Source organism: Anthonomus grandis, chromosome 11, assembly GCF_022605725.1.
Source record: "Anthonomus grandis grandis chromosome 11, icAntGran1.3, whole genome shotgun sequence".
Lineage (NCBI taxonomy): Eukaryota > Metazoa > Arthropoda > Insecta > Coleoptera > Curculionidae > Anthonomus > Anthonomus grandis.
The window spans coordinates 13777255-13804431 of record NC_065556.1 but is presented as its reverse complement, the minus strand read 5'-3'; the positions used below and the strand labels follow the sequence as shown (position 1 = coordinate 13804431).

General features: G+C 36.3%; 1 protein-coding gene across 4 annotated transcripts in view; it reads left to right on the top strand.

Annotated features, from left to right (window-relative positions):
- LOC126741917 (ecdysone-inducible protein E75) overlaps positions 1 to 26386 on the top strand; it is a 288394-nt gene extending 262008 nt beyond the window's left edge. For 2 of the 4 annotated variants that reach the window (XM_050448391.1, XM_050448392.1), the window contains exons 2-5: positions 6496 to 6584; positions 17357 to 17501; positions 22765 to 23006; positions 23588 to 26386. In XM_050448391.1, coding sequence (XP_050304348.1) covers positions 6496 to 6584; positions 17357 to 17501; positions 22765 to 23006; positions 23588 to 25321 — 2210 coding nt within the window. In that variant the 3' untranslated portion in view covers positions 25322 to 26386. Of the gene's footprint in view, positions 1 to 4713; positions 5027 to 6495; positions 6585 to 17356; positions 17502 to 22098; positions 22277 to 22764; positions 23007 to 23587 lie in introns of those variants that run through there. The other 2 variants (XM_050448393.1, XM_050448394.1) reach the window with 2 other exon arrangements.
- Positions 26387 to 27177: the final 791 nt, after the last annotated feature.

The window sequence follows — 27177 nt, the reverse complement described above, 5'->3', positions numbered from 1 at the left end:
TAATATGTTATCGATGATTTTTGAAAAACGGCTTTTATTGCTTATTTCTAAAGAGAATATCGACTTACTTAAAGCTGCAAAATTTAAGGTTTTTTTATTATTTTTTTATTTCTATGATAATTGAAACACCTTGTTTTCAAAAAAAAAATTACTCAAAATGTTTTCCTTTTATTAGTGTTCAAAAAGTACTTAAAATTCGTTTTCAAGATTTCTTATAACTTTTGAAGAAATTTTTGAAATAACCTCTACTTATTTTTTATTCTGGTTTGTAACTCCTCATAGTTTACGGGCTTGGACACATAAACTTTGGATTTCAAATACCCTTATATGGAAAAATCTAAAGGAGTTAGCTCGGGAGATCTTACTGGCCATTCAGAAGGTTCTTTTTGACCATTCCATCCGCCCGGAAATATAGTACCCAGAGAGTTTCGAACCGGACGTGCAAAATGGGGAGTCGCACCATCTTGTTGAAAACAGATATTTGATCAGGAAACAGAACAGCGAGATTTGGAATTAATTCTTTTTGTAGAAACTGTAAATATCTTGCTCCATTTAGATTTTTTTCACAGAATATTGGGCCTATAACTTGCTGGCCTACAATACCTGCCCAAAGATTTACTTTCTCTGGGTGTTGAGCAAGGTCTTGGCTCATCCAACATGGATTCTCTTGTGCCCAATAACGGCAATTTTTCGATTTACTTCTCCGTTCAGCATATCTGTTTTAACAGCATTATTCTGCAGTAGGTCTATAAATTACTCGGAAAATTCGATTCTTCTATCTGCATTCTTTTCATTGAGTTCCTGGAGAATTGCTAGTTTAAAGGGATGGCATTTCTGTGCATTCAGAACCTTTACTGACAGATTGATACTACAGACTGATTCACTTCCAATTCGCGTGCTACTTGTCTATAGTTGAAATGTTAGGATTTCTTGAACCGATAATAACACATTAATCTTGGAATTTTCTTTGAGCGCAGACTTACGAGAAATAGTTGTTCTTTTAACGTGGCACAAAAAATGAAACTTTGCAGTTTTGTATAAGTCAATAGGCTCTTTAAAAATATGAAGTAAAAAATTAGGGTTACTATTTAAAAAGATTGTCGATGCAGTCATATCTTATTTTTGAGATACACTGTATACCTTGGTGTCCAACAAGAAAGACCGCAATTAAAAATACTAATCGACGGATCTGAAAATTAAAAAAAAAAAGTAGTTGAACTATTTAGTTTATTCCAAGTTAGAGAGAGACGCACACTGTATCCTTGCTTCATGCTGCTTGTATTTATAATTTGCATTACCTAAAATTTTTGTGTAAAAGTTCTTTTTATCACTTTGAAACGTTATTCTTATAATTGTTAACAGATATTTATTTAGTCCTAAACAGTTTCTGATATCGCCTAACGGCTGCATTGACATGACCTTTTATTTTTGATGTGCTCTAAAATTGTATTATTATTTTTTGTGCATATTTTCGTAAATCGGTCATGAAAAATAATAAATATTGTTTTATTTATTTATTTATTTATTTACAGTCAAGGCTTTCTAACAGACAGGCACAGCTGTCCAATAATAAGAAAGCACGTTATATCACAAATACAAATTAGTAAACAAGTTCTATATAATAATAATTACAACTACAGAGAATTAATTCTTAAAATTACATCACAATCTAGAAAGAATTACTTATGTAGTTTAATTAGGAAGCCGTCTTAGGTGTCGTTTAAAGGCATCAAAGCTCAAAAAAAATAAGTCAATATTAGGATGGTTTAACTCCAAACTATTATACATACGGGTACATCTAATGATTGGAGAATTCGATAAGTAATTGGAAAAATACCTGGATACTACAAAAGTTTGTCTATTACGAAGGATGTAAGGATTGATGTTAAAATTGAGTTTTTCTAAAACAGATGAAGAATCAATAAAGTTGTTTACGGCCTTGTATATAAATATTAAATCAAAATTTCTTCTTCGGACCTCCAACGATTGCATATTATAAAATTTTAAATTATCATCATAACTAAAGAAATGCCGTCGTCTGTTAAACCTATAATTTAAAGTGTTAACAAATTTGCGCTGCACACTCTCTAGTCGGCCAATATAACTGGCGTACATTGGATTCCAAACTGTTGTTGCGTATTCCAGTACAGGTCTTACTATACTATTGAATAAAATTGTTAAGGAATTTATGTTGCTAAATCCTTTTGTTGCTCGAAAAACAAATCCAAGATTTTTAAGAGTTTTTTGTACAATATTTTCAAGATGCTTTTCAAACAAAAGCCTAGGATCCAATGTCACCCCAAGATCCTTAATATAATCCAAATATTTAAGCTTAACATTATTTAGGTAAAGATCACATTTAACTTGCAGAGGAACAGGCCTTTTAGAGAACAAAATACAATTACATTTATCCAAATTGACAAAAAGTCTATTCAAAGTACAGTAATTCATAAAATTAGATAAATCATACTGTAAAGTAAAGTAATCAGCAGCCGAATTAATAGTTTTTGAGATTTTAAGATCATCTGCATATAAAGCATAGCTACTATGTGAAAAACATTGCTCTATATCATATAGAAAAATGATAAACAGCAGAGGACCCAAGTGTGACCCCTGAGGCACACCTGAAGTCACAGCTGTACTCTTCGATTTTTGGCCATTTACAACAACATACTGAGATCTTTCACTTAAGTAACTTTTAAAAATTTCAAACAAAGCCCCATGTACTCCGAAATTCTCAAGCTTTATTAAAAGAGTTGGGTGGTGGACCTTATCGAAAGCTTTAGAGAAATCGGTGTACACTGTACAAGTCTCAGAACCTCGCTCCATATTCTCAGATATGAGTTGAACGTAAGGCACAAGGTTAGTCAGTGCCGATCTTTTTTTAAAAAACCGTGTTGGTTTAAGTCAATCGATCCCCTAACAATAAAAAATAATTGATCCAAAATAAGAGACTTAAACAGTTTCCCAAAATGGCTCAAGAGAGAAATCGGTCTATAGTTATTGATAGCGCTTTTATCTCCTGATTTAAAAATAGGCACAATTTGGGCCACTTTCCAAAGCTTAGGGTATTTACCAGTTGAAATGCATTGATTATACAATAAATATAGAGGCTCACAAAGATTAGGACATGATTTCAGAAATATTGAGAGAAATCCGTCTGGCCCAGGACCCTTTTTGGGATTCATAGAGCATAATGCTTCTCTAATATCGTCTTCTCGAACATGATCAACAGTAAAACATTATTTTGATTGGACAACATCAATTAATGATGGAGTATTAGATGGTTCAAAAACACTGCTAAAAAACTTTGAGAAAAGTTCACAAATGTCAGAGTTATTCGTAGCATATTGATCATTAAAGGTCATTTTTAACGGCAAATTTTTTGTATTCCTTTTATTATTAATAAACGACCAAAAGTAAGTAAAAAGTAAGTTTATTATTATTATTCGGGGGAGAACTGCTGCCTGGCTTCTTTTCCAAATAGAGGGGGTTATAATTGTTTAATTATGCCACTGGCAAGTACTAGTGGACTGTAGTTATTTATTTTGTATGTTTATCGAAGGACCACAGCTTATATGGCGCTGAACCAATTAACTTAATAAATGAAACAAGACTTTTATAATTCAAAATATGCTAATTTATTCCTAGGTCACTAAAGGTGTAAACTCGACTGTGTACTGAAAATCTTGGACCAGTATTTGGCCATCAAGAGTCTGGAACGAAAGAGGCCCATGTTAGGGTTTAAAGAGTAAAGGGAATAGGAGTAACTCATGAGCAACTTCTCACTTCGATCGCGACTACGACTTGCGACTCGACTTAGATCTCGGGGACAGTGACTCAACCTGACTTCTACAGCAACTGAGATCGACTGTTTTTAACCAAACTTTTGACCGTGTGACTTTTTACCACCTTGTCTCACTAAATGGGTGAAAAAATGCTCAATAAGTGCATCTTTCCTCAACAAGGAATGTGAAAAAGTGCTTAAGAACTAAGAGCCTCACAGTATTATTTTCTGACCTGTGGAACCTTCTAGGGATCAATGGTGTCATTAAAATTATGAACATAAACCAAATAAAAATAAATACACCTCGATGACAGAAAAGGGTGTTGCTGGGTTATTTCCCAATAATTATTATTATATTTGACATAATCGGAACAGTTTTTATTTTTTAATTCTTCAACGTATTTGTGTATCTCGTCCTGGAAAACGGTCGATTTTATCGGAAAATCCTATTTTTACCGACTGATTACCATCTAATCTTCGAGTTTTTGTCTAAGTAAGTTAATGTTTTTTCATAACAACGTGCAGCGCAACGAAGTGAGTCGATCTCGAGCGTGCGGCCGAGAGTGATCGCGCTGCTCCCTCGATTCACGATCGGCGGCCTTGGCCGATCATTGCACGCTCAGTCTGGGTAATTCAGTCAAGGTTCGTGTCGATGAACTTGCTCCCACCCCGGCCGCCAGGTGGGGCTGTGGAGCGCGAGCGACCAATCAGCGCCCAGCAGCCGCTTCGCTATTGGTCCGCTTGCCGGCATTGTTGTCAGTGACCTCCAACTTCAAAATACGTTGAACTCTGCTGTGGCGCGAGCGAGCGCGCCGTTTCCCTTCTTCCCTTCAGGTATATTTCGTTGCAATATTTACTATACTCCGGTTGTTCGGAAGAGCAGGCAGAGCCCCAGTATCAGTCGGACTTTCACTCTTTGAGTTTGGTTGCTGCTTTCTGTCGGACGACAACAACTAAATACATACTCAAGAGCAAGTGTTTGATCGTTCACATCGTCAGATACGCGTTGACCGTGATAATGAGACGATCGTGTCGCTCCTAGCTGATGATACCGCATTTTAGTTTTATATCATATCGGTACCAGTTTTGTTTATTATTTTAGTGATACTTGATTAGTGTTACAGTGACTTACCATGATTATTTCACCGGACAGTAGTGTGCATTCGATACCACAGATTCCCGAATCTACCAGTACCACAATGGATTTTAGGGAAGCCAAGGAACCTGTTTTGAACTTAGGTTTGTCATTCTCATAAATCATATACACCCTTAATGGAAAATATTCTTAATTAGAACTACTACTATCTTTAACTAAATTAATAAATACAATTATTATCAATTATTTAAATATTTAAAAAAATACAATATGTTATTTAACTTTTTTTATTATCTGGGTGACATTATTATCCAATAAATAATATATATTCCTTATTAAAGTTTCTTGAATGAAGCCTTCAATTTAAGACTATAAATTAAAATCGGAAAACATTCCAATAATTATTATCAAGATATATTTATAGGTCATCGTATCCTAGGAGGACCTTAATGGAAAATATTCTTAATTGGAGCTACTATCTTTAATTAATAATTATATTCAAATATTTAAAAAAATACATTATTTTATTTATTTATTTTTATTATATGTTTATAAAGTCATCTAGATACGTAATCCCTTAGTTTTATTTATTACCTAGATGACACTATTATCCAATAAATAATTTATCTCTCTTATTAAAATTTTTTGAATAGATCTCTAATGATTATTACATAGACTATAAACTAAAATTCTAAAACTTTCCAAAAATTCTCAACATTTATTTATAACTATCTGTAAAGCCGCACTCAAAAGATAGGCTAAACGTTATAAAATCATCTACATATAAAATCCCCCATTTTTTACTACCTGGATGACATTATTGTGCAATGATTAATTTATCTGTTATTATTAAAGCTTCCTAATCCATGTAATTTTAGATTATAAATTAATGTATAATGTTTAAAGTCAAGCTCATAAGGCATATTTACACATACCTACTTTAAGATTATTTTTAAGTCCTTGGTACTAAAAGAGACTTGGTTACTGTGTTACAAGTTCACTAGTACCACAATAAAAATATATTATCATCAAATATTATCACTGTATAAATACTTTTAAAATAATAAATATGATAACAGGTCGTTGCTCCGAATTACTTACGAACTTATTAATATTTTTGTTATTGTTTCGTAATCTCCAAAAAACATTAAAAATGGCTGATGAACTATGAAAGATTTTTAAAAACAGTTTCATCATCAGTGATAACCGTGAACAAAATTCAAATGATGAAATAGTTTGCTCCAATAACAATTTGCTATAATGAGTTTTCCTTTCGGAGCAATGCCCCTAGTGCATTAGGTTCAATGCCTTTTTAGATTTGCCGCGCGCTGTTCTATGCCAGTTCACACCTTGCGTAATTTCACCAACGTTCGATGCACTCGCCTTAAGTGATCTCCATCTTCGTCGGGCTACTTTCACCCATCTCTTTCTCTTGCGTAACATCACGCGATGGCATAGTCGCGGTGAAAGTAAAAGCATTTCTTTCGGATTTGTGAATCTTCTTTCTCTCGATGTAACTTTGTCTAACTGGCTGCGATTGTCGCTCGGTTGGTTGCATTTATAGAATTTTATTTATCTAGAATAAATTTTAATGTATTACTTTCTATTTCAGAATTTGATGGCACGACAGTACTTTGTCGCGTATGTGGAGATAAGGCCTCAGGTTTCCACTATGGGGTCCATTCCTGCGAAGGCTGCAAGGTAAGTTCTTACACCACCTAAAGGTCACTGAAAAACATTAAGCTTTGATTACATCAGGGACGCCTTTAAATATTTGCTTCCTACCTTAATAAAATTTACCAAAACCTATCAAAGCTTAATGGATTTCGCGGCCTTTAAATTTTTGGCAAGACCTTACTTTTTACCCGGAACTTGCGCTGCTAAGGACTGCCATTTCCTGTTCTATTCAAACACGCACTACTAACATTAAAATTGAAATCGATATAATTTTTGGTGAAAAGACCTTTCAATTGTCCCTGTAACCTCGAAATCTCCTCTTCCTACTTTATGAGTCGAGCATACATAAAGACCTTCAATTAGACCCGGAAATTTTGATTTTTATTTGTGGTAGTGCGTGCGAACTTGAAACCTGACCGAGAGATACGTAAAAAATTCCCATTTCTTATAAATATTTTTTCTACCTGTGTGTATCTTTTTGGGCCTACAAGCTTGCCAAGACGCAAAAGTAACATGTTGAAGGTCGGCTATAATGTCAATGAACGCATACTGCCAAGGCGGACAACGACGAGTCGCAAAAATCTATACAGTGGCGGAACTGAATAATCTATACTTTTTTTTGGCGCCCAACATGAAAATTTGCTATTCTAAACTTAAATTTTATCAACATAAAGAATTATTTACAAAAAATAGTTGCTAAAAACGTCGATACAAGATGTTCAATACCTCAAAATCGTAACCAGCTATGTATGTATGGATAATATACTTTTAGTTTTAATATCTTGAATCTCCGCCATTGACTAAAACCGCGCGTTTGTATAGTAAGTAGGTGTAGATCTGACCTTCGCGAAAGATGACCGCTCTCAAGGCTAATACCTAATTTGAGAGAGAGGTCAAGTACACCACGAACTTGGCAAGTAAAGAGGAAGCAGAACGTAATATCATGTCTCTCGCCATCTTAGTATCGAGATTCAGGGCTGCAAATGACGATTATGTGTAGGAAACATTTTTGATTTTTTTTTGTTAGCGAATCTTACCAGGAAACAAAAGGTGTTGACATTGCTTGGTACGTTGACTTCCTCGTTCATGGTACTTGCGACGTAGGGTTACGTTTAAGGAAAACGAGATGGAGAGGTTGTTTTATGACGTTCGTTTTATGTATTTGTTCAGTCAGTGTCGGAAGCATTAAAATTGTTGATAAATCTGGACTAACTTATGAGTTGTTGTGATTATAGTTGGAACAATAGAACTCCACTCCGTTCTAGGCATGGGGTTTATTGTTTGCAATATAAATGATCCTAGTCAGAGATCATTCAGAGCTCCTATTTCTAATAAAGGCCTCAATTAACATTCTCAGCACCAGTCCTGTCAAAACATTTGGAAATTCTTTAAAAAGCATATCTGAAACAATTCAAGTAAACCTTTTCTGATTTTTTTGAAAGCCATTATCTACAAAAAATGCATCAGTCATCCATTCAGCTGCTGTCAATACTTTCGCAGACGCTCTCTTGTGCTGATTGCACGATCTTCTTTTAACCGCTGTCTTGCCCCAATCATTATTCATATGATGAAACTTATGCACATAAAAATAAATAAAACAGACGCACGCACACACATCACATACGTACGCATAAAACAAAAGTAAAAGTGGTCCATCGAGTCGCCCGATCATCGATGGCGCTATCTTTCTCCTAACCGCATCGCTTTCTCCTTTCCTTTTCTTATCTGACGGAGCCGCGTTGTACCTGTTTAGGTGCGCTTTAAATCGCGTTGGCAGTTCAAGGTCATCAGACGTCGATTGTTTTGTAAGGTAAGCGGCGTTGCCGCATATTCTTTAGACACCTGCGGACGCTTTTTCGATGTAATAATAGGGTTGAGGGTGCGGAGACGTCTGCAAGGGTTGGCATGTTGCAACCCCCTTGTTTTTGTGCAACTTTGATGGGGTGACGGACGAGGGAACGGTGGTGTAGGGGGAAATTGCGTATGCGGGTAAAATAAAGGGGTTGTAACGATTTTTTCTTGACAGGGGTGGGTTTTTTGGGCCAAAGTCGGAGTCTACAAAAGACCTTTGAAATATATAACTTTTTCAGGGTATAGTTACATTCAAATATTTTTTAAATTGCTTTGGCAAACTACCTTTTGATGCAAAAGTGGCATCTTTTAGAGTATTGCAATTTTATCATGAATGTATAATATTCTTTAATTGTCTTATGAATATTTTTACAAAAATATATTTTTCAATTAAAGAATGGGCCTCGTCTAATGAGCTTTATAGTCTTTTGATGGAGAAAAACGAGAAAAAGGAAGATGACAAATAAAATGTAAGCATAAAATCCTTTTCTATATAAGCTACATAAGTTGCTTTGGAAAAACCTTTTAAACACACCAGAGGGTATTTTTGAAAATATCTTTTAAATATTTTAAAAACCATAAGAGGCAAAAATTTAGATTAAAGAGCATATATACAATTGCCTAAGACTTTTCCATGTAAGGGTCTTTCTTTGTCAGTTGTTCATTTTTCATCAATTTGAGATCCAATACGTACCGATGAGTCAAAATTCATTCTTATCATATCTTATATTCATATCTTATATTCATATCTTAATTCCCAAGATTTAGTTCCACAGATGTGGCATTTTGAGATAAATCCGCCGGAAATGTGATGTTTTTTTTCACCAAAGGAGGTAAAATATTACATTTCACGATGCACCCCTTTGAAAATCGATTAAATTTCAACAAAAGGGTTCGATCAAAACCAGAACGAATACGCACCATTTGCGGATAGACAAAAACTCGGCGGATGTTTGCGAAAAAAATAATAACCCCTTTCGAGACGGGGATCGAACAATAGAAAGGGAATGGGTTTTCAATTTTAGAGAAATCCTTTTTCGTATTTATAGTAGGTATAAAATATCTCTGAAAAGGGTATATCATTATTGATCGACAGGTAATAAAGGCAGAACCCGATAAAACCCGCGCCGATATCAGGTACCAGAAATTGGCCAAAATTGCATCTACCATCTGCCCGGTGAATGGGGTCGGTAATAACACTTAATCGGAAAAAGGGCGCAAAAAGGGGTCCGATGACGCTAGTTATGGTTTCGTGCATTTCGAGGTCAGTTTGACAGGATGTACTCAAAGCACGAAAACGTTTCAGAGGGTGCGCACAGGAAACTTGTTGAAAAAAAATGAAAGTGGGTTATGTGACATTTGGATGTGTGGGAAATTAAAGGCAAATGACCCAGTTACTTTACACTTTATTAAAAAAAAAATACGTTAAACTATTAGCGGTTGTACGACGAAAACTCTCTTAGTGGTTAGTTCAACACAGCGACCACCAGGCGGCGGCAGCGTGTTGAAACGAACGTCGAGTAAGTGCGCGGGTGAACGACCCGCGATATCCATTGAGCTCGGAATTTCGGTAACGGTATTATAAGTCGCCTGACGTATAGATCAATGCCCTTATGTAATTTATTTTTATATCCCTTTTTTGATTTATACAGGGTGATTTTTTTATATGTAGTGCAGATCTTCGACACAATAAAAGAATTAAAAAAAAAATCAAAAGGGAAAAAAATGCTGTTTCCAGAATACTATTTACATTTCTAAAATAGCACTAGATTCGTAAATGTTAGCCTTAAAAGAAAACGTGTCCATGTCTACTGACTGCTCTTAAATTTTGGAAAAGTAAAATTATCACCTTGTTTTTAAATAGTACTCCATATATTCTATATATGGAGTATGTATTCTTTTTTGTAACTTTTGATGTCTGTCTGAAAAATTTTCTTCCTGAGTGTTTTAATCTTAATAGGGTCATAGTTGATAGCATATGATAGTGACAACCCTCTTTGTCAAACAGTATCATTATCTATGAAAGGTAAATAAGGGCTACGTCGCCATTTAGTTTGACACTGTTTTGTTGCAGAATTCCTTCGACCAAATCATCAAAATCTCCGAAAATTGTATCTAAAACTAAGTTGGCATCATTAACTGAAGTATAGTTTCTTAAATTCTTAATTTCCCACAAACAAAATCAAGGAAAATTAATGTTGGTAACTCGATAACGACACATTTTGTTTTTGTGATTGCAGTATTTACCTGACAACCCAGTTTCGAGTCGTTCACCTCCCGCGGGTTATATTTAGTCCCCGCGGCTCAGTAAAATGGGGCATTCTAATTTTCGAATCAATGAAGCGTGGGATTTTTGGGAAAAACGTGCGCATTTATTCCGGAATTTGGGTTAATTGGGTCTGATTTGTGAATTATGACTGGATGAGAACAAACAGTCGAGTGTAAAAGTAAAACATCATCCGCTCGTTTTCTTTTTAATTATAAAGGCTTTGATTGGTTAAATGCTTGGAAATGCGATTTTACGTTAAGGACGACAAAATTAATTCAAGTCCAAAGTAAATGATCATGTCATCTAAATACGTCATATTAAGAATACTCTAATTTGCCTCTTTATTATATTACAAAAATAAAATTAATTAGACAAAATCCGTGTTAACTGTATTCTTTTTAAACTATCTGAAATATAAACAAAACCATCATATCATCCAAATATATTATAATAGTAAGTACAAAACAAAATTAATAACAAAACATAATATTTTTATCTTCTCTAGTCCAAACCGAATATCATCTAAATAAGTAAAAGTCAGGATATTCTAATTTGCACCTTTATGATATTGTAATAATATAATTAATTAAATAAAAACTCTATTAACCCGGGAAGTCAGGGTCTTCTTTATTCATTTCAATGAGCATCTGGGTCGAGAGTCGAGCTGCTCTACTCTATGGCGGCGGAGCCAGGCTTCAACCCAATTCCGGTCGATTATGCTTCGTTTCGCTCCAGTTTAGCTCCAATTTCATTATTGCTCCATTTCACTCCCATCATGTTGCGATGTCGAGTTCGTTAACCCGACCGGTCGCTTTTCATCGAAAATTTGGGTTAAGAGGTGCCCTCGCTAGCTCTCTACGAATATACGATCCTTTGTTTGGATCTTCTCTTTCTTTGTGCCATAGCGAGATTACGTCGCGTAGCTCAAAATCGTCAAGTTGATGCTTTTTGTTTTAGTTTGGAGGCATAGATTTTTAATAATTCCTGAGTGTTTTTACGTAACCCGAGTCGTGAAATCTAAACAACACATGTTATGTGCCTCGATACTTTATCTTAATTGTTTAGTAGTGAAATCCACTTAGTTAATTATAAATTCTCGAATAAAAAAATATAATAAAAGACTCTACTGCTAGGCGAGTCAAGGACCGGGTTAAAATCTACATAATATGTACAAAGTGGGTTTTTACGGCAAACAAACTTTAAAATATGAAAATTTCCGATAAGCTATCAAATCAAACCGCATTTTCTAGAACTTTAAACTGTGTCAATCGGGAAACAAAAGAGCGACAAATAACAATTAAATACTACTTATCAGCACCTCGCTTATCAGTTTGTTTTGTACGGAAAGGGTGGTAACCGCAAATAACGTTGAGCGTGGTCAGTGCACTCTGAATGCAATGAATGCATGTGGCACCCACGATCTAAGGTCACTCCAGTGCACTGACCCAGTGCAACGGCAGCGGGGCGCGAATTTATTTCTAGAAGCTTCACTTTTATGTTAATTCCGGCTGTACGTGCTATAAGCGGTTACTTTTTTTAATATGCATTGGTAGATATACTGATAAGTATTTTAATGTTGATCAAGATATATACAAATATGCACCAATCTGTTCGCGTTAAGGTCTAACCACCTCTGCAAAAAGTTTATTCTTTTGGTATATTTTAATAGATGTTGGTATGGGTGGAAAATCCAGTTTACGTAACAAATCGTTTTCATTCATTAATTAAGAAATATTCCGACCTAAAAACCTTATATTAATTAATTTCTAATGAGAACAACTAAAGCTCCAAGTCGTTAAGATTACGCCGAAGTCGATTTCGAATAATATCGAATTGAACTGTTAATGTCTTTCTATTAGCATGAAACAATAAACAGTGACCGGCCGAGGTTATTAAACTCGCGTAACAAATAACTGCTATTGAGTTTCCAAATATCTAAAATAGTGGTAACAGTTATTTTTTTTTCTAATATAACTGTTAATGGTAATGTATTAATAACTTGGACAAATAGCGGGTGGGCGATCCGTATGTTGACCTAAGCGACGAGATCCAGTCGTTTCTAGTATTTAAAAATAATTAAAGATCCTAATTGTTTGGTGATCCACTTTCTTCTTTTAGTAAATTAAGCTGCGGTGAAACATCAGCTGTCAATTTTTAAATGATTAATTTAATATTATTGGTAAGACCAGTAATAGAATCTGTCAAGAAATACACCACCGAAATATTTGATAGTAAATCATTCTGACGAATTTTCTAACTATTCAGTAGATACTTGTGCCTCCTAAAGTTTTGATGATTCATCACATATACCAAGTGCAAGTTGTATTAATCCTTTATTTATCAATAAACTTGCAATAGTGAAAATAGAACGAGGAAGATGTGGAATCCTCAGTGAAGAATAACTTGTTAAGGCACTAAAAAATAATAAATTTCCTGTCTCCTATGTACCTGCAATCCACTTGAACCCCTCAATCGGCCATTGAAGCAAATCAAATAATTGCAAACTGCATCTGCTCCGGTGCAATGACACTTGCAGCCGTTACAAAGAGCCTGGTAATAAGATTCAATCGGTGACGTAAGGCGAGACGAGGCGAGTGACGTGTGACGAGGTGTGCCACCGGATTTTTGAAGATGAATCATTATTCATTTATGCGCTTAAGCCGGAAGATCATGATGTCCCGTCATACGATGATTTAAATCTTGGGATGCCCTAGATTATTGACCCCGCAGGGGCATTATTGTAAACTAGCCTCTTTACCCCACGTTGTTTACTTCATCCTCAATCTTTAATGGCTTTACGCACGTGGATATGGTGACATCACTTGTTTACGCGAGCCGTTTCGTAGTATTTGGCATCCAGTAATGGGTAAACGAACTTTGGTGACCGATTTAAATTAACAAACACAAAGGATATTGTGTTTTTTTTTTAAATGGTAATCTTTTGTTAATTAGCTATCTATAAATGATATCACACAAAAGTTTGTCAAACTAGTAAGATCGAATACTCTAGTTGAGTCATTTTTAGGAGTAACCACCTACTCTGCCCTGTTTAGTTACACAGAACCATCGCAATCTAGTCAGATTAAATTGTTAGGGAGAGGCATTTTTTCTTTAATTTAAGGGGTACCCTTAGGGAGGCTTAGAGAGCCTAGTTCTCGAATCACTTTAATCTCACAGTTTAATTTGTTGAAAATTCCAAGCAAAGAAAGCCTCAAAGAAAAAGTACTTGGTACCTGAATACTGCTAGATTATTAACAATGATGCTTAATAGTTTCCGATATCGTCGTTTAATCTAATAATTTCACCTGATTAGCCTAAATAAATAAGTTGCTTCAACCAGGCGACTGAAAGAAAAAAAAATTCTTCTGGATTATTAACAAAAACACTGTCCATTATTTCAAAATTATTATTTTGAAGAAACGAATAACATTATCTCTTTAAGGGTTATTTCTTGGCAAACCATAAATCATTTTGATAATTCACAAATATATTCCTAAGCCAGAAAAGCGCCATCCCCCATTTGTCACCCCAATTTTTGACCCCAAAATTAACCCCTAAAACCCTCACGTACAGCCATCAACCCCACACAGAACAAAGACAAAATGTATGATATCCGCGCTTTTGCAACAGAGATAACATCATTTCAGGTCGGCCCAATTTTTGAACTTTGCGAGCGGCACACGGTTTATATGGGAATTACGTTAGCGACGGTCAACGAACTCGAAACCTGCGCCCTCGCACCGTTCAAATTATTGCAGTAATACCCGCGCGCAGTTGCCGAACCTTTAGCTCGAATTCCCCGGGTTTTAATAGTTACAATGTATTTGTAAGGTGGATTTTGGTTTTTTCATTAAATTTTTTTGTTATTCACAGAATTTCCGGAGGAGTTTTTTAGGTCAGAGTTTTATTGAAGGAGCGGTATCAGTTTCACTTGCCCATGTAGTCTATTTACTTTCAATTTCAATTTCAAGAAAAAATCAAATTTGGTCCAGTATCAATCACTTAAATTTCATTAAAGATCGTGTAATTTTGTTACTTGAATTACCTGGAGGAAGATACCTGATAAATTGCTTCAATTGCTTAGGAAAAAAAATTAAGCTTATATTTTTTACAAACTATAATGCCCACATAAATAGTGTTTTACGCCCTGACCCTAAATTTAAAAAAAAAATGGTTTAGCTGCCTGAAAGACTGAAGTAGAAAAAATTAAAATAAAGTTCTAGTCTTGACCAAGTACTACTTTCCTTTTCAGACTTTAATTCGCATGATCTAGTTAAAACTAAATTCTCTTCAAGATCATCTTCTTGATTTGGATCATCTTAGATTTAAACTACCAAAAAAAACGGTTCCATTGATCATGAAAGAATGAATATCCTGAGTTATCATAACGGCCATCATCAACAAGCGCCGAATCAATAACACATGAATATAAATATCAGTAAAATTATTGGCGAAAAGTCGTTGACTTTATTCTTGTAAGCCTCAGGTCATATAGCAGTAAAGGTGAATAAACCATAACAAACTTATTATTCATAGAAAACAAATGACCAATCCGTTGTCCATAAAAACAACGGTGCATATAACCATTTGGGCTTATAGAAAGGTCTTCGTTCTCTCGTACTAAAAATAGACCTAGTAGTACTTGGCGCGAAGAGACCAAGCATCAGGCGGGAGTACATTGACACCGGTTTTACTAGGCTGATCTAGAGTTCATTTCCGAAGAAATGGCGCTCACCGGTGTTGTGACGTAATATCGCGCGCGTTCTGACGTCATCGCAATCATCACCCGAGAAACCCATATTCGGTCTACGAAGTTCTTTGACCGGTCAATTTGATATTTCACTGGGCTCTCGGGTTCAGCGACCGCAACTCGTTCTAAACCATATTGTTATTGTATTAGTTAATGTTAATTCGCAAAAATAAGCTCGATCTAGGGCACTGCTTAATTTTAAGATAACGCCTATGGCCTAATTCGCGTTCAACGGCACGGTTTTCGGATAGTATTATTGTTCTGACCTCGTTATTTACCGAAAATCCGATAAACAAATTATTGTGGCGTTACTCGGATTGGGCAACCAACAGGCTATATGTACAAGATTGGTTGTAGGTATATATTTAGCAACCTTCGGACGAACCATTCTATTTAAAAATCGTTCTGTTGTGTCCAACGTTGCCCAACATCAATGCCAAATTTGGAAAGTATATAAGCGATGTATATGCAACATTATCCTTCATTATTTTATGTTAAATGTCGTCCTTTTTGTAAATCATTTATTGAGATTGTTGAACTCGTCGAATAACTGAGTCAAGGATTTCCATTATTCAGTACTCGCGCTGCTTAAGGGAATAATAGAATTCAGTTTACATTGATAAATATATTTCAATAACATTTACTGTACCCGATTAATATGTCATACTGACGCATTATACTAAATATTTGTTATATTTGTAGGATATATGTCTCATCCTCTGATCGCGCTGATTTCGCTTGACAGGCGGTCAAAAATATACAAATAAAACAAAACATACAAATTTGTACGTAGTCATAAATATTATCAAGATATTTCAGAAAAGTGAAAAGGCTTCTATCTATAAAGATCACAATTATGATTTGGTGTACGAGTGTTCAGTGTTGTTTATTTAACAAAAAAACATCATATGTCGCATAAGGGCAAGCAAATGAAGCAGAGTGTCAGTGTAAATAAACATATAACATAATGCGTATCAAACAATTAAATCACCAAATTAAAATAACTATATCAGTCTGTAATTAAAAAGTGAATAAAAATCGCACGAAACCGAGCAATTTCCACTCATATTTACAAACAGCGATTTTGTTTTCTGTTAACGTCTAAAAGAGTGCATTACCCGCAATCGACTAATTAACGCAATACTGTTTATAACTCAATGTAAATAGCTACACTTACGTTTTTATTTTGTTGCAATTATTATTTGAGCCAGATATGCCGTGCGCGGGTTCATTGACCGCTCGTTTATCTCGAATTTTCTAGACCGTATTCAATCGCTAGGAATCTACTTCGTTTTTCCACGTGTATCTGATTAAATTAGGGGTTCTTTAATGAGAAACGCTCCTCGAACCCTTATGGGGGGGTAAGATTCGCATAAAATTTGCAAAAAAAAATCGGGCGACTGAGGCAACAAACACAACCAAGGCAACGGACTGGGGTTTGCCGAGGTGACGAAACCAGCTCCATCCTTGTTTGTCGCGAACACGAGCCGTGGGAGCGAGCGAGACCGAAGACTCTCACTTTCACGCAGTGAACTGGCCTCGCGAGCTTTACTTTGGCGGGTGAACAACCGAGAACTGGGTCATCTGGTTAAACAGCCCGCTTAACTTCAAGCCTGGCGTCAGTGCTACGCTGAATTCGAAATCGAATAGACGTGCTCGATCAAATCCTTTCGTTCGTACAAGTATGATGTTTTAAGTCAATAACTTATCCGTTCAATTACCAAATAGTGTTTACAATTAAGAGATTATTATTTATTAAGTGAGATTATAACAATGATGGCAGTGTTACCGTGTAACGAGTCCTTAGTGGCGCACCAAGGGGCACCCCGTTCTAATAACGAACCCCAAAGTTCTTCTGCTGACGAAAGCAGCAGTTCGGGTTGTGAATCCTCGTCCGACGAATGCTCAAATAAAGATTGTCCACAGGGTTTCTTCAGACGCAGCATCCAGCAAAAGATCCAGTACAGACCCTGCACCAAGAATCAACAGTGCTCCATTCTCAGAATCAACAGAAATAGGTGCCAATATTGCAGACTGAAAAAATGTATCGCTGTTGGAATGAGCAGAGATGGTGAGTTCACTTTTCTTTGTTATTTTTATTTTAAATGTAAGGGTTTTGATTAAGTTAGGAAATAATGACCATAACATTATTAAGTCGTCTAGTTAGGGCAAGATACATATTATGATATTGAAGAAATATAAAGATAAAATTTATTAAGAGAATTTTTCGTAAGATTTAAAAAAAAAAATCTTTTCTGTTGAAATAAGCAAACGGTTACCCAGATAAATACGAGTAGATAGGTGAGGAAAATAGGTCGCCTGGGAGGTCGTTGACCGCGGTCGGCACTGCTCAGCGCGGACGAGATCGCACGCAGTTGTGCGCAGCCGCGTAACGAGAAAGTCAGAGCTCTGTGGCAGAGGTGAACGAACTCTCTTGCACAACGATCTGCATCGCAAGTCGGTTGAGGTCGACAACTTTTGTGTGTATGCGTGAATACTATAACCCCAGATCGTTGTGCCACTTATCGCACTTTCGTATGTCACCACCACACACCGCATACACGCGAAGATTGAACGTGTATTGTAATTTTTCGCTTTTGCGTGCACGTTGCGTAAAACCTTCCTTTTTTGGATATTCTTAACTTGCGACGATATTTTATGGATATCTTATTAAAGCATTTACTTTTGATCTAAAATTAATGTTACATTTCAATCATGTTTAATGGTATCATTTTAACGCTTTAATGTAACTTTTAAATGCTGATTAATTGTTTCTTAAAATTCTCATTTTGGGAAAACATTATATTAAAACGATGCCACTAATAAAATTTGTTCAACCTCTTTAATGATACATTAGAGAAATCATTCAGTCAATCAACCAGTAGGTCACAACGAAAATCATTTAGACCTGTAGTTTTTAAGCTCGTTAGTCGATTTTCGAAATTCTAGATTTTTTATTAAAAGGAATTTTTAATGACCGATTTTGATGCTCTTTTAATCTAATAGTAGTTTAAAATTAATTTAAATATGTTAGTTTTGCCTTTTTTACAACCTAATAAATATATTCGATTCGTTATTGTAAATGACTGTACTTGATACTAATCTTAACTCTTCTTATTCGACTGTTGGAACCTCAAGAATTGAACAACTGTAAATTACTGTACTGATCATGACAGTACCTAATTAAACTACTGTTTAACTACTATATTTCCCATAAAATCTATAAAACTAGACCAAGTCAATTATGTATCTAGCCATCTTTACATATAATCATATATAATAATAGACATTGGAGGGAACAATCCTTTAAACATAAATATACCAAAATGTAAAAACTTTCTCCATAAAAGTGTTATTCTCTTTCACCTAATCTAATTATCTACGATTACCCAATCCCGATGGCAATTACCATGCCATCAAATGCAATAAACAAAGAAAAGTATACCTAATTCGGTGAAAGTAAAATTTCATTGCGAGCCGCACGAGAACGAAAGTTCTTGCCCTCCTTACCATCAGAGTTCGTTACCTCTTCAGATGAAAGTTTTGCTTATTTCGTAACGCAATCCAATTTATTTTTATTGGAGAAATTTCGTGCGGATTCGCGAAAAGACGTTGAACCTTCGTCATTCACCCAATTTCACATTTCGGTTGCGAAATTTTTCGAAGTAGCCAACGGAAGGAATTGAGAATCATTGTGGCAACCATGTACGATCTAGTTTAAATGATGGCCCCGTGTAGGTGGCGGCGCCAAACGTTAAACACCTGAACTAACTCACTCGTCCGTTTGTTTCCCATCGGTTCGGATCGAAGCTAATCTGGGGTGAACGGCCTTGATGTTTATCGCTTTTATATAAGTTTAAATATTTTCGTGAGCATGAGCTTAAATATAAGTGCAACTAAATATAGTCGTTATCTCTTTCAATGTCAAAGACAAGTCATTATAACTTTGTTTTTGTCGCGCTTATCGTCAAGGTCCCCTCAGCCGTTTCCTTTGTTATGAACTGGCCTTATCTGAAACAACATTAAAAACATATTTTGCCGTCTACATATTTTAAATATTTATTAATAAAATGGTTATGGTTGTTTTTCATTCGGTTGAAAATATTCCGCGGAAAATAATTTTATTAGTTAGTTATCATTAGCGCAAAGTCAAATTTATGACGCACTTTGAGCAATTTACACACGGCAAGGTCGTGTTTATCTTTGATTGCATGGCCAATGGCAAACTTACCCAGCAGTAATTATTTTAGAAATTGATTAGAAAATTATTTTTTTTTGTTTTGGGGACTTTATTCGAAACATGTAATTGAAGAAAGTTAATTTTTAACTTAAGATGTTTATAAAAAGAGAAAATTGTGCTGTTTTTAGAATGCAGATGAGCGCCATTTTGCTATATTTTTATCTTAAAAATTTGATTGAAAGAAAATTGTTTTCTTGTCAAAATGACAAATAAGCGCTTTCAAATCTTTTGCGTAGTTCATGAATGCTTGATTATCACCTAATCTTATTCGTGTTCAGTGTCCATGAGAGAGACTGAGCGATAGTTCCGCATAATAAGTAAAATTTGACCTTTGAATAAAAGCATGAAATATGTCGTTCAATTCCAAGGCTTTTAATCTCTATAGAAACTGGAGGAAACCCAAATTTTCTATGATCATTCTTCCGTTGCGGACATTGGCTAATTTAAGTTTGTTTACGGTGTCTCTGAGTTCGTTCGATGATTCTTTTAAGTTTCTTTGGGGTGACGACTATTTCTTTGCCTTTGCCTATTCTCTGAATCACTTCCGCGTTGTGATGTAGTCTAGGATATCCGAAGAATGCGGCGATATGCCCACAGCTCAAAGAATTCTAATTTTTCTCAAGGTGACTACCGGGAAGACATAACACTTGACCAGTCTTAATTTTAGTTCCATTTAAAATTTCCTTGTGAATACTTATTCTTATTCTTATTTCTTGACTGATCCCATTTTGTATTGACTATGGTTTCAAGGTATGTGTATAGTTGTTCTATGTTTTCGCTGTTTCGTGCCAATTGCATCGGAGGTTGAAGTGTGCTGCTAAGCATGCATGTAGTTTTAAGCCATATTCTTGACGTGCTGTGTGTCTGCTTTACATACGTCTTTGAAGTTCGTTGCAGTTATTTATGATAATAACTGTAATATCAATATGACTAATGTTATTGATTTTCTCTACGTTTAATTTGATACTCTCTGAAACTTCTCCTAGTGCATCTTTGAAAATTTGTTAAGGGTATATATTGAACAGAAATGGCTAGCGAACGCATCCCATTTACATACTCTTTTTAATATTTATCTACTCACTATGTAAGTTTTCCATCTTTATCTCAGCACAGGTGGCTACTATGTGAACCTAGCACGAACTTAATAAATATAACGGGACTACTAATGCAAATGGCCACTATGACCAAAAACAATTTATTTTTTTGACTAACATTGTGTCCCTTTAATGTTAATGCTATATTAAATAAAGGTAATGAAGTTGACGTTTGATGTGTAATCTGTCATGAATTTAAAGCCATATTTTTGCGAGTAGGCGCCTATAAGAGTCTTTAAGACATGTCATTCGAGCGATCAAGTCATGACGTCACCGTATAAGGCCCCTTAAGCGTTTATTTGGAAGCTATTATAAACTCTAAATTGATGTCAAATTTTTGATATTTTTTTTTTGAGTTGTGAAACATTACATTCTTTAGTTTCAAAGTAAACACAAACAAAAATTTTAATGAAGACCATTATTTTTATGGTATTAGGATTCATAAAATTCAAGCTTATGGGAACAATAAAACACATAATTTAAAGTGCATGCATCTATCTGAAGTTAATTGGAACTTTATCCCGTTTTACGTGACGATTACTTTCTTTTGTAACAAGAGTAGTACAAGAAAAATCTGATATATAACACAAAAAGTATAGATCTAATTTAAACTATAGGTCTGATAGAAATCTAACACAACTATCTTAAATTCTTAACTTAATGTAACTTTCTATTTCATTTTTGTAAACATAACCGTTCGAAAATTTAGTATATTTATTAAAGCAGTCCAGATATATTTATTAAGTTCGTGGAACCCAGGTATCGTTTAATTTTGCTTATGAAAACAGGTCTTGATATGATTTGCTCTCTTTCATCTTTTCTGACCAAAGTTTTTATGCGATATTTATAAGAATAATTTATTTATAGTCGCTTTGCCTCATATATAAGAGCTTACAAAAGGTACACGAACGATGTTTTGGTTTTGTGGGTCAGTAGTGATGAGGTTCTTTCGATTTCTTAACATTACGAAACGAGTCTGCTTACCTTGATGTGACCGAAAAATCTAGAATTCTTCTAAAACCTACAATAAACAGTTATCTCCTGATATGAATAAAATAAACAAATATCCTGAAAGTCAAAGAGAAAGTGATAAATGTGGCATCGTGGTTTAGGAGGTAGAGCGCGGAAAACAAAGGAGTGGCGGGGATCGTAGGCGGCCGCGGTGACGGCCTTGACGCCCGCCGTTGTCCTACCTCGGCGCGTATCGGTCGTAGAGAGCGTCAGCGCAACGCTTCAAGTTCAAGGGTTAAAGGGGGGCAGAAGGGGGAAGGAGGGAGAGCCCCCCGGTGCGGAGCGGGGGAGGGGGGATCAGCGGTCGCGCGGGCATCGCAACGCTTCGCTTTCGCGCCACCACATTCGTTCTAAACCGTTCGTCGGGAATGCCAGGCCGCGCGGTATTACGCTACGCTAGCAGCCCGCTAACTGCAAGCACTCGCGATAAGTGCAAAATGACCGAAGAGTTACCAATCCTTAAAGGAATATTAAATGGAGTTGTCAACTATCATAACGCACGTAGGTGTCTCTTAATTTACGGTTGTCATCATTCGTTTTTAGTGTCAGTGCCATCACATATAGTGTTTCTCCAAATATTTTATCCAAGTGCCTCATACCCTCCTAGTGTCTTAATTATTTCAGATAAAAAAAAAATTATTGTTCCTAAACCATTTTTTTATTTTAATAATATTTTTCAAGTTTAAAAAAATTTAAAACTTATTAGAAAATAATTTAATAATTTTAATTATAAAATACCACCATATTAAATTCGTCAAAAAAATCTTCCAAACTAGCCTATTGGCCAAACCACCATCATCACTTTCATTGACCCAAACTTTCTTCTCCACCGTGAAAGTACACACGAAATTTCTCTGCCGGCGCTCTTAAGCACCACTTTCTCTCGTATATTTTTTTATTGTATCAGCTGCCCTACATCTGTTTCTTCACTTAGCATTTAATCACATCATCTAAATAAAAATTCTTATAAGTTTTCTCTATTGTTACAGCCGTCAGATTTGGACGGGTACCGAAAAGGGAAAAGGCCCGCATTTTAGCGGCAATGCAGCAAAGTTCCAACTCTCGCACCCTGGAAAAAGCTGTAGCAGCCGAGCTGGACGATGAGCAACGTCTGTTGGCTACAGTTGTGAGAGCGCACATTGATACGTGCGATTTTACCAGAGATAAAGTGGAACCTATGCTACAACGTGCTAGAGAGCAACCGTCCTACACTGCTTGCCCTCCAACTTTGGTGAGTACTTTTTGTTATATTTAATTTGACATAAATGCCCTTGCGATAAGTGTTAAAGACCTTTCGGCCGAACTTCCGGTCAACAAAACAAAAGTGTCGGATATAGGTCTAAAATAATTGAGTCCCAAACAAAGCAGAACTTCCAAGTACGTTATTCTCAGACCGGTCGACCTTGTTGTACAGGGGGACAGGCGGAAATATCCAAGGCTCGTGGCTATAATACGGTCGTCTCTGTCGCACTCATTGGGCTGGCTCTAGGGTACAAGGTTACCGCGCACTTGAACGTCTCCCGATGACACTGATGTTGACCTCCAATCATTCAAATCACTAATAATTAATTCATTTTCGAGCGACCTAATATGCAGTAGACAAAACGAAGGATTTATCTAATGGGGTTCGGTTTATATATTAATTTGTGTACGTGACCTGGCCGAAAATCGATCGGTCACCGTTGTTAACCTTCCGCAGTAAAGGTTGTTCTAATTTTAGCATTGGCATTTATGTTTAACGCGCACTAGCTATAAATTAAAAAAAAAAACTTTTAATAGTTAATAAATCTAATAATTTTTTGTTTGTTTCAGGCATGTCCATTAAATCCAAACCCACAACCATTGACAGGCCAACAAGAATTGCTTCAAGATTTTTCGAAGAGATTTTCTCCAGCTATCCGTGGTGTAGTGGAGTTCGCCAAGCGCATTCCAGGATTCACCCTGCTATCGCAAGATGACCAAGTCACCTTATTAAAAGCCGGAGTTTTTGAAGTGCTACTTGTGCGACTCGCGTGTATGTTTGACGCTCAAACCGCAAGCATGATCTGTTTAAACGGGCAAGTGTTAAAACGGGACGCTATCCATAACAGTTCTAATGCCCGTTTCCTCATGGACAGTATGTTTGACTTTGCTGAGCGCATGAACTCGTTAAGGCTCTCAGACGCTGAAATCGGTCTATTTTGCTCGATCGTGGTAATCGCCGCTGACCGTCCCGGCCTAAGAAATACAGAATTGATCGAGAAGATGCAAAATAAACTAAAGTACTGTCTTCAAGCAGTGGTGACGCAGAACCATCCAGGTCAGCATCACATCCTTGATGAGCTAATGAAGAAAATCCCAGATCTCAGAACGCTAAATACATTGCACTCTGAGAAGTTGTTGGCGTTTAAAATGACCGAGCAACAGCAGATGATGCAGCAACAGCATCACCTATGGAGTACATCTCCCTCAGAAGAAGAATGCCATGATAGCAAAAGTCCCGCAGCCTCCTCGTGGTCGTCATCATCAGACGTCACAATGGATGAGGCAAAATCACCGCTAGGTTCTGTATCCAGCACGGAATCTATGTGTTCTTCAGAAATGATCTCAAACGATTACCACCATGTACCCACGCATCATGTAAGTGCTAACGCAGCAAGTGCTCCTTTGTTGGCTGCCACCCTAGCCGGGGGTCTTTGCCCCCATAGGCATAGAGCGAACTCTGGCTCTACCTCTTCGGGTGATGACGAACTTGCAGCCACATCACATCTGATCCATAATGGACTAACAATTACACCAGTACCCAGGCCTCCAGTCACCCATAGGTTTAGAAAGTTGGACTCGCCCAGCGACTCTGGTATCGAATCTGGAACGGAGAAAGTCGACAAGCCAACGTCGGTTTGCTCTAGTCCCAGATCTTCAGTAGATGACCACCACATCGTTGAAGATATGCCCGTATTAAAAAGGGTGTTGCAAGCTCCACCATTGTACGATACTAACTCCTTAATGGATGAGGCCTACAAACCACACAAAAAATTTAGAGCACTGAGAAACAAGGATTCCGCAGAGGCAGAGCCCGCTGTAGTTATATCACCACAACCAGCTCCAGTATCTCAATTACAAATGCAGCTCTCGTCACCGCCACAGTCGTCGCTGTCAAGTTCGCACTCGATGTTGGCTAAAAGTCTAATGGAGGGCCCCAGAATGACCGCCGAACAAATGAAAAATACTGAAGTCATTCATAGTTATATTATGCGAGGAGAAGCTGTACCACAAGCTTCTCCCCATGTGACAGCCGCACCGACCGCATGTCCATACAAGTCGTCAAGTGGACTGTTGCAACCGGCGTGGGCCACCAGCGTAATCACCAGTGCACGCTCGGCGTCCGCAAGCCCTATGCACATTCAATCTCCTCACTCCACCTCACCGGCCCCATCTAGGTCACCGCACACGCCGAGGCTTCTCGAACTGCAGGTGGACGTAGCGGATTCGCAACAGCCTCTGAACCTTTCAAAAAAATCACCGTCGCCATCGCCTCGACCGAAGGTCGTGACTCTGGAGGTGTAGGCCGTCCTTTGAGTCCTGACTACATTACAGTACAAAGTGGAGTGCTCGTGATCGCGGTGAGAGACTGTCAGCCTCGCTTTCCGGTCCTTTTGGTGCCACTTTAATCTAATTGAAACCAAAAAATTCATTCGTATTTGCTGTATATTCATTCTCTCCTTCGCTGTCTATATCTTTGTATGTTGATGTGTGACCATATTTGTAGTTTAGCTGGCTCATTGTAAAGATTACCTATTATTACTTCCTCAGCCATGGCGGGCGGCCGTTGCCCTTTTCTTTTCTGTAAATAGCGGACCAAGACCGTCGCCCCGCCCTTTCCGTAGTTAAGGTTTTCCCCCAACCCATTCAAACAATCACTAATTTAAAAAGTAAATTTAGATAAATTATTATGTAAATTATGATTAATTTTGGCATCGGCACCCAATCAATCCTATATATTATAGAATTATAATATTATTTTGTTAATATATATGTGATAAAATTGATTTGTAGGATATATTTATGAGTAAGTTTGTGTTAAATATCGCGTATCTCAGTTTGTATAAAGTCATATTCGTTCTTTCACCAGCCCATCATCATCATCCCTTTCATCGATTCAATTATTGTATCGCCACCCTTTTTCATTTAGAATAGGCGCGAGTTAAATAGGAGACAAGAGACTGAGAGGGGATGCCCCAGTTTTACGTACTAGGCCTCCCGAAAAGAAGGGACGGGCAACTCACCGTTCGGGCCCCCCTCATCGTTATCCTCCTGCTCGCAAAAATTTAGGACGTGGAAAATAATGTTCTGCCCTCAACTTTATATTATACATAATATTTAATTATTATACATACAGAGTAGAAAACCGAAGTATCGAATAAAAATATGTATTATCATATGAATTTTAAAATCTATTTAATACTGTTACATAAGTGGATCTTTTCTATATTGTATTGCTCCCCGGTGTGAGACCGGCACTTGTGAAGTAGCCAGCCTCTCAACGGAAAACTCTGTCTTTATCATTGTAAAATTTTTGTAAATTTCAAGTTTGTTGAGGCGGAAAGAATAAAACATGTCTTGGTGATATAACTATTATGTTTTTATTAACCTTTTCCTGCTCCTAAAAACCCTTTTAGTTTTAAGCATATATGAAATATAAAAAAAAACTATAAAAGGCAAAAAAATGCAATTAATATAACTGATAAAAGTGCTAAGTGAAAAAAATTTGAAACGAAATAAGCAATGAAGATTGGAAGGTCGTAGCGGTAAGTAAATGGTAAGTAAAAATTGCAATTAGAGTCTGAGAAAGTTTTCAGACAGTTATATTTAAAAATATTACTGCATAAAATATTTTTCGTATAAATTTAAATAATATTAATGTGTCTCTTGCACTAAATAATATATTTCTCTTATTCCATGTGCTTAACACGTGTTACAATACCAATTAATTCAATCTATTATGTGAAGATTATACTTTGAATAGATTAGGTATAAAATCTGAGTCAATTTATTTTCATTTTAAGGATAATAATTCGAAATGCTTCTTAGTGTTATCATCTTAATTATTTTTTTCATTTAGAATTCAAGAAAATATACTCAAAAGTAGAGATGTTGTTTTATGCCCTTTCACTTAAAAAAAGTATTGTTTTACTCCTTCAGTTGGGGATAATGAAATTGAAAATGTCACGAATTTGCCAAACTAAAACATAAGATTGACTCATATACTCTGGGGAACTAGTTTTTGTTGTTTGTTGGCTTGATTTTCAAACACCATTTAATGTGGTTTCTGAAAGTTCCCTAATGAATCCGAGTTAAATATAAATAAAAGGGTCATTTTGTAAATTCAGCACAAAGGGTAATGGTGGATAGGTGGCTTTTTT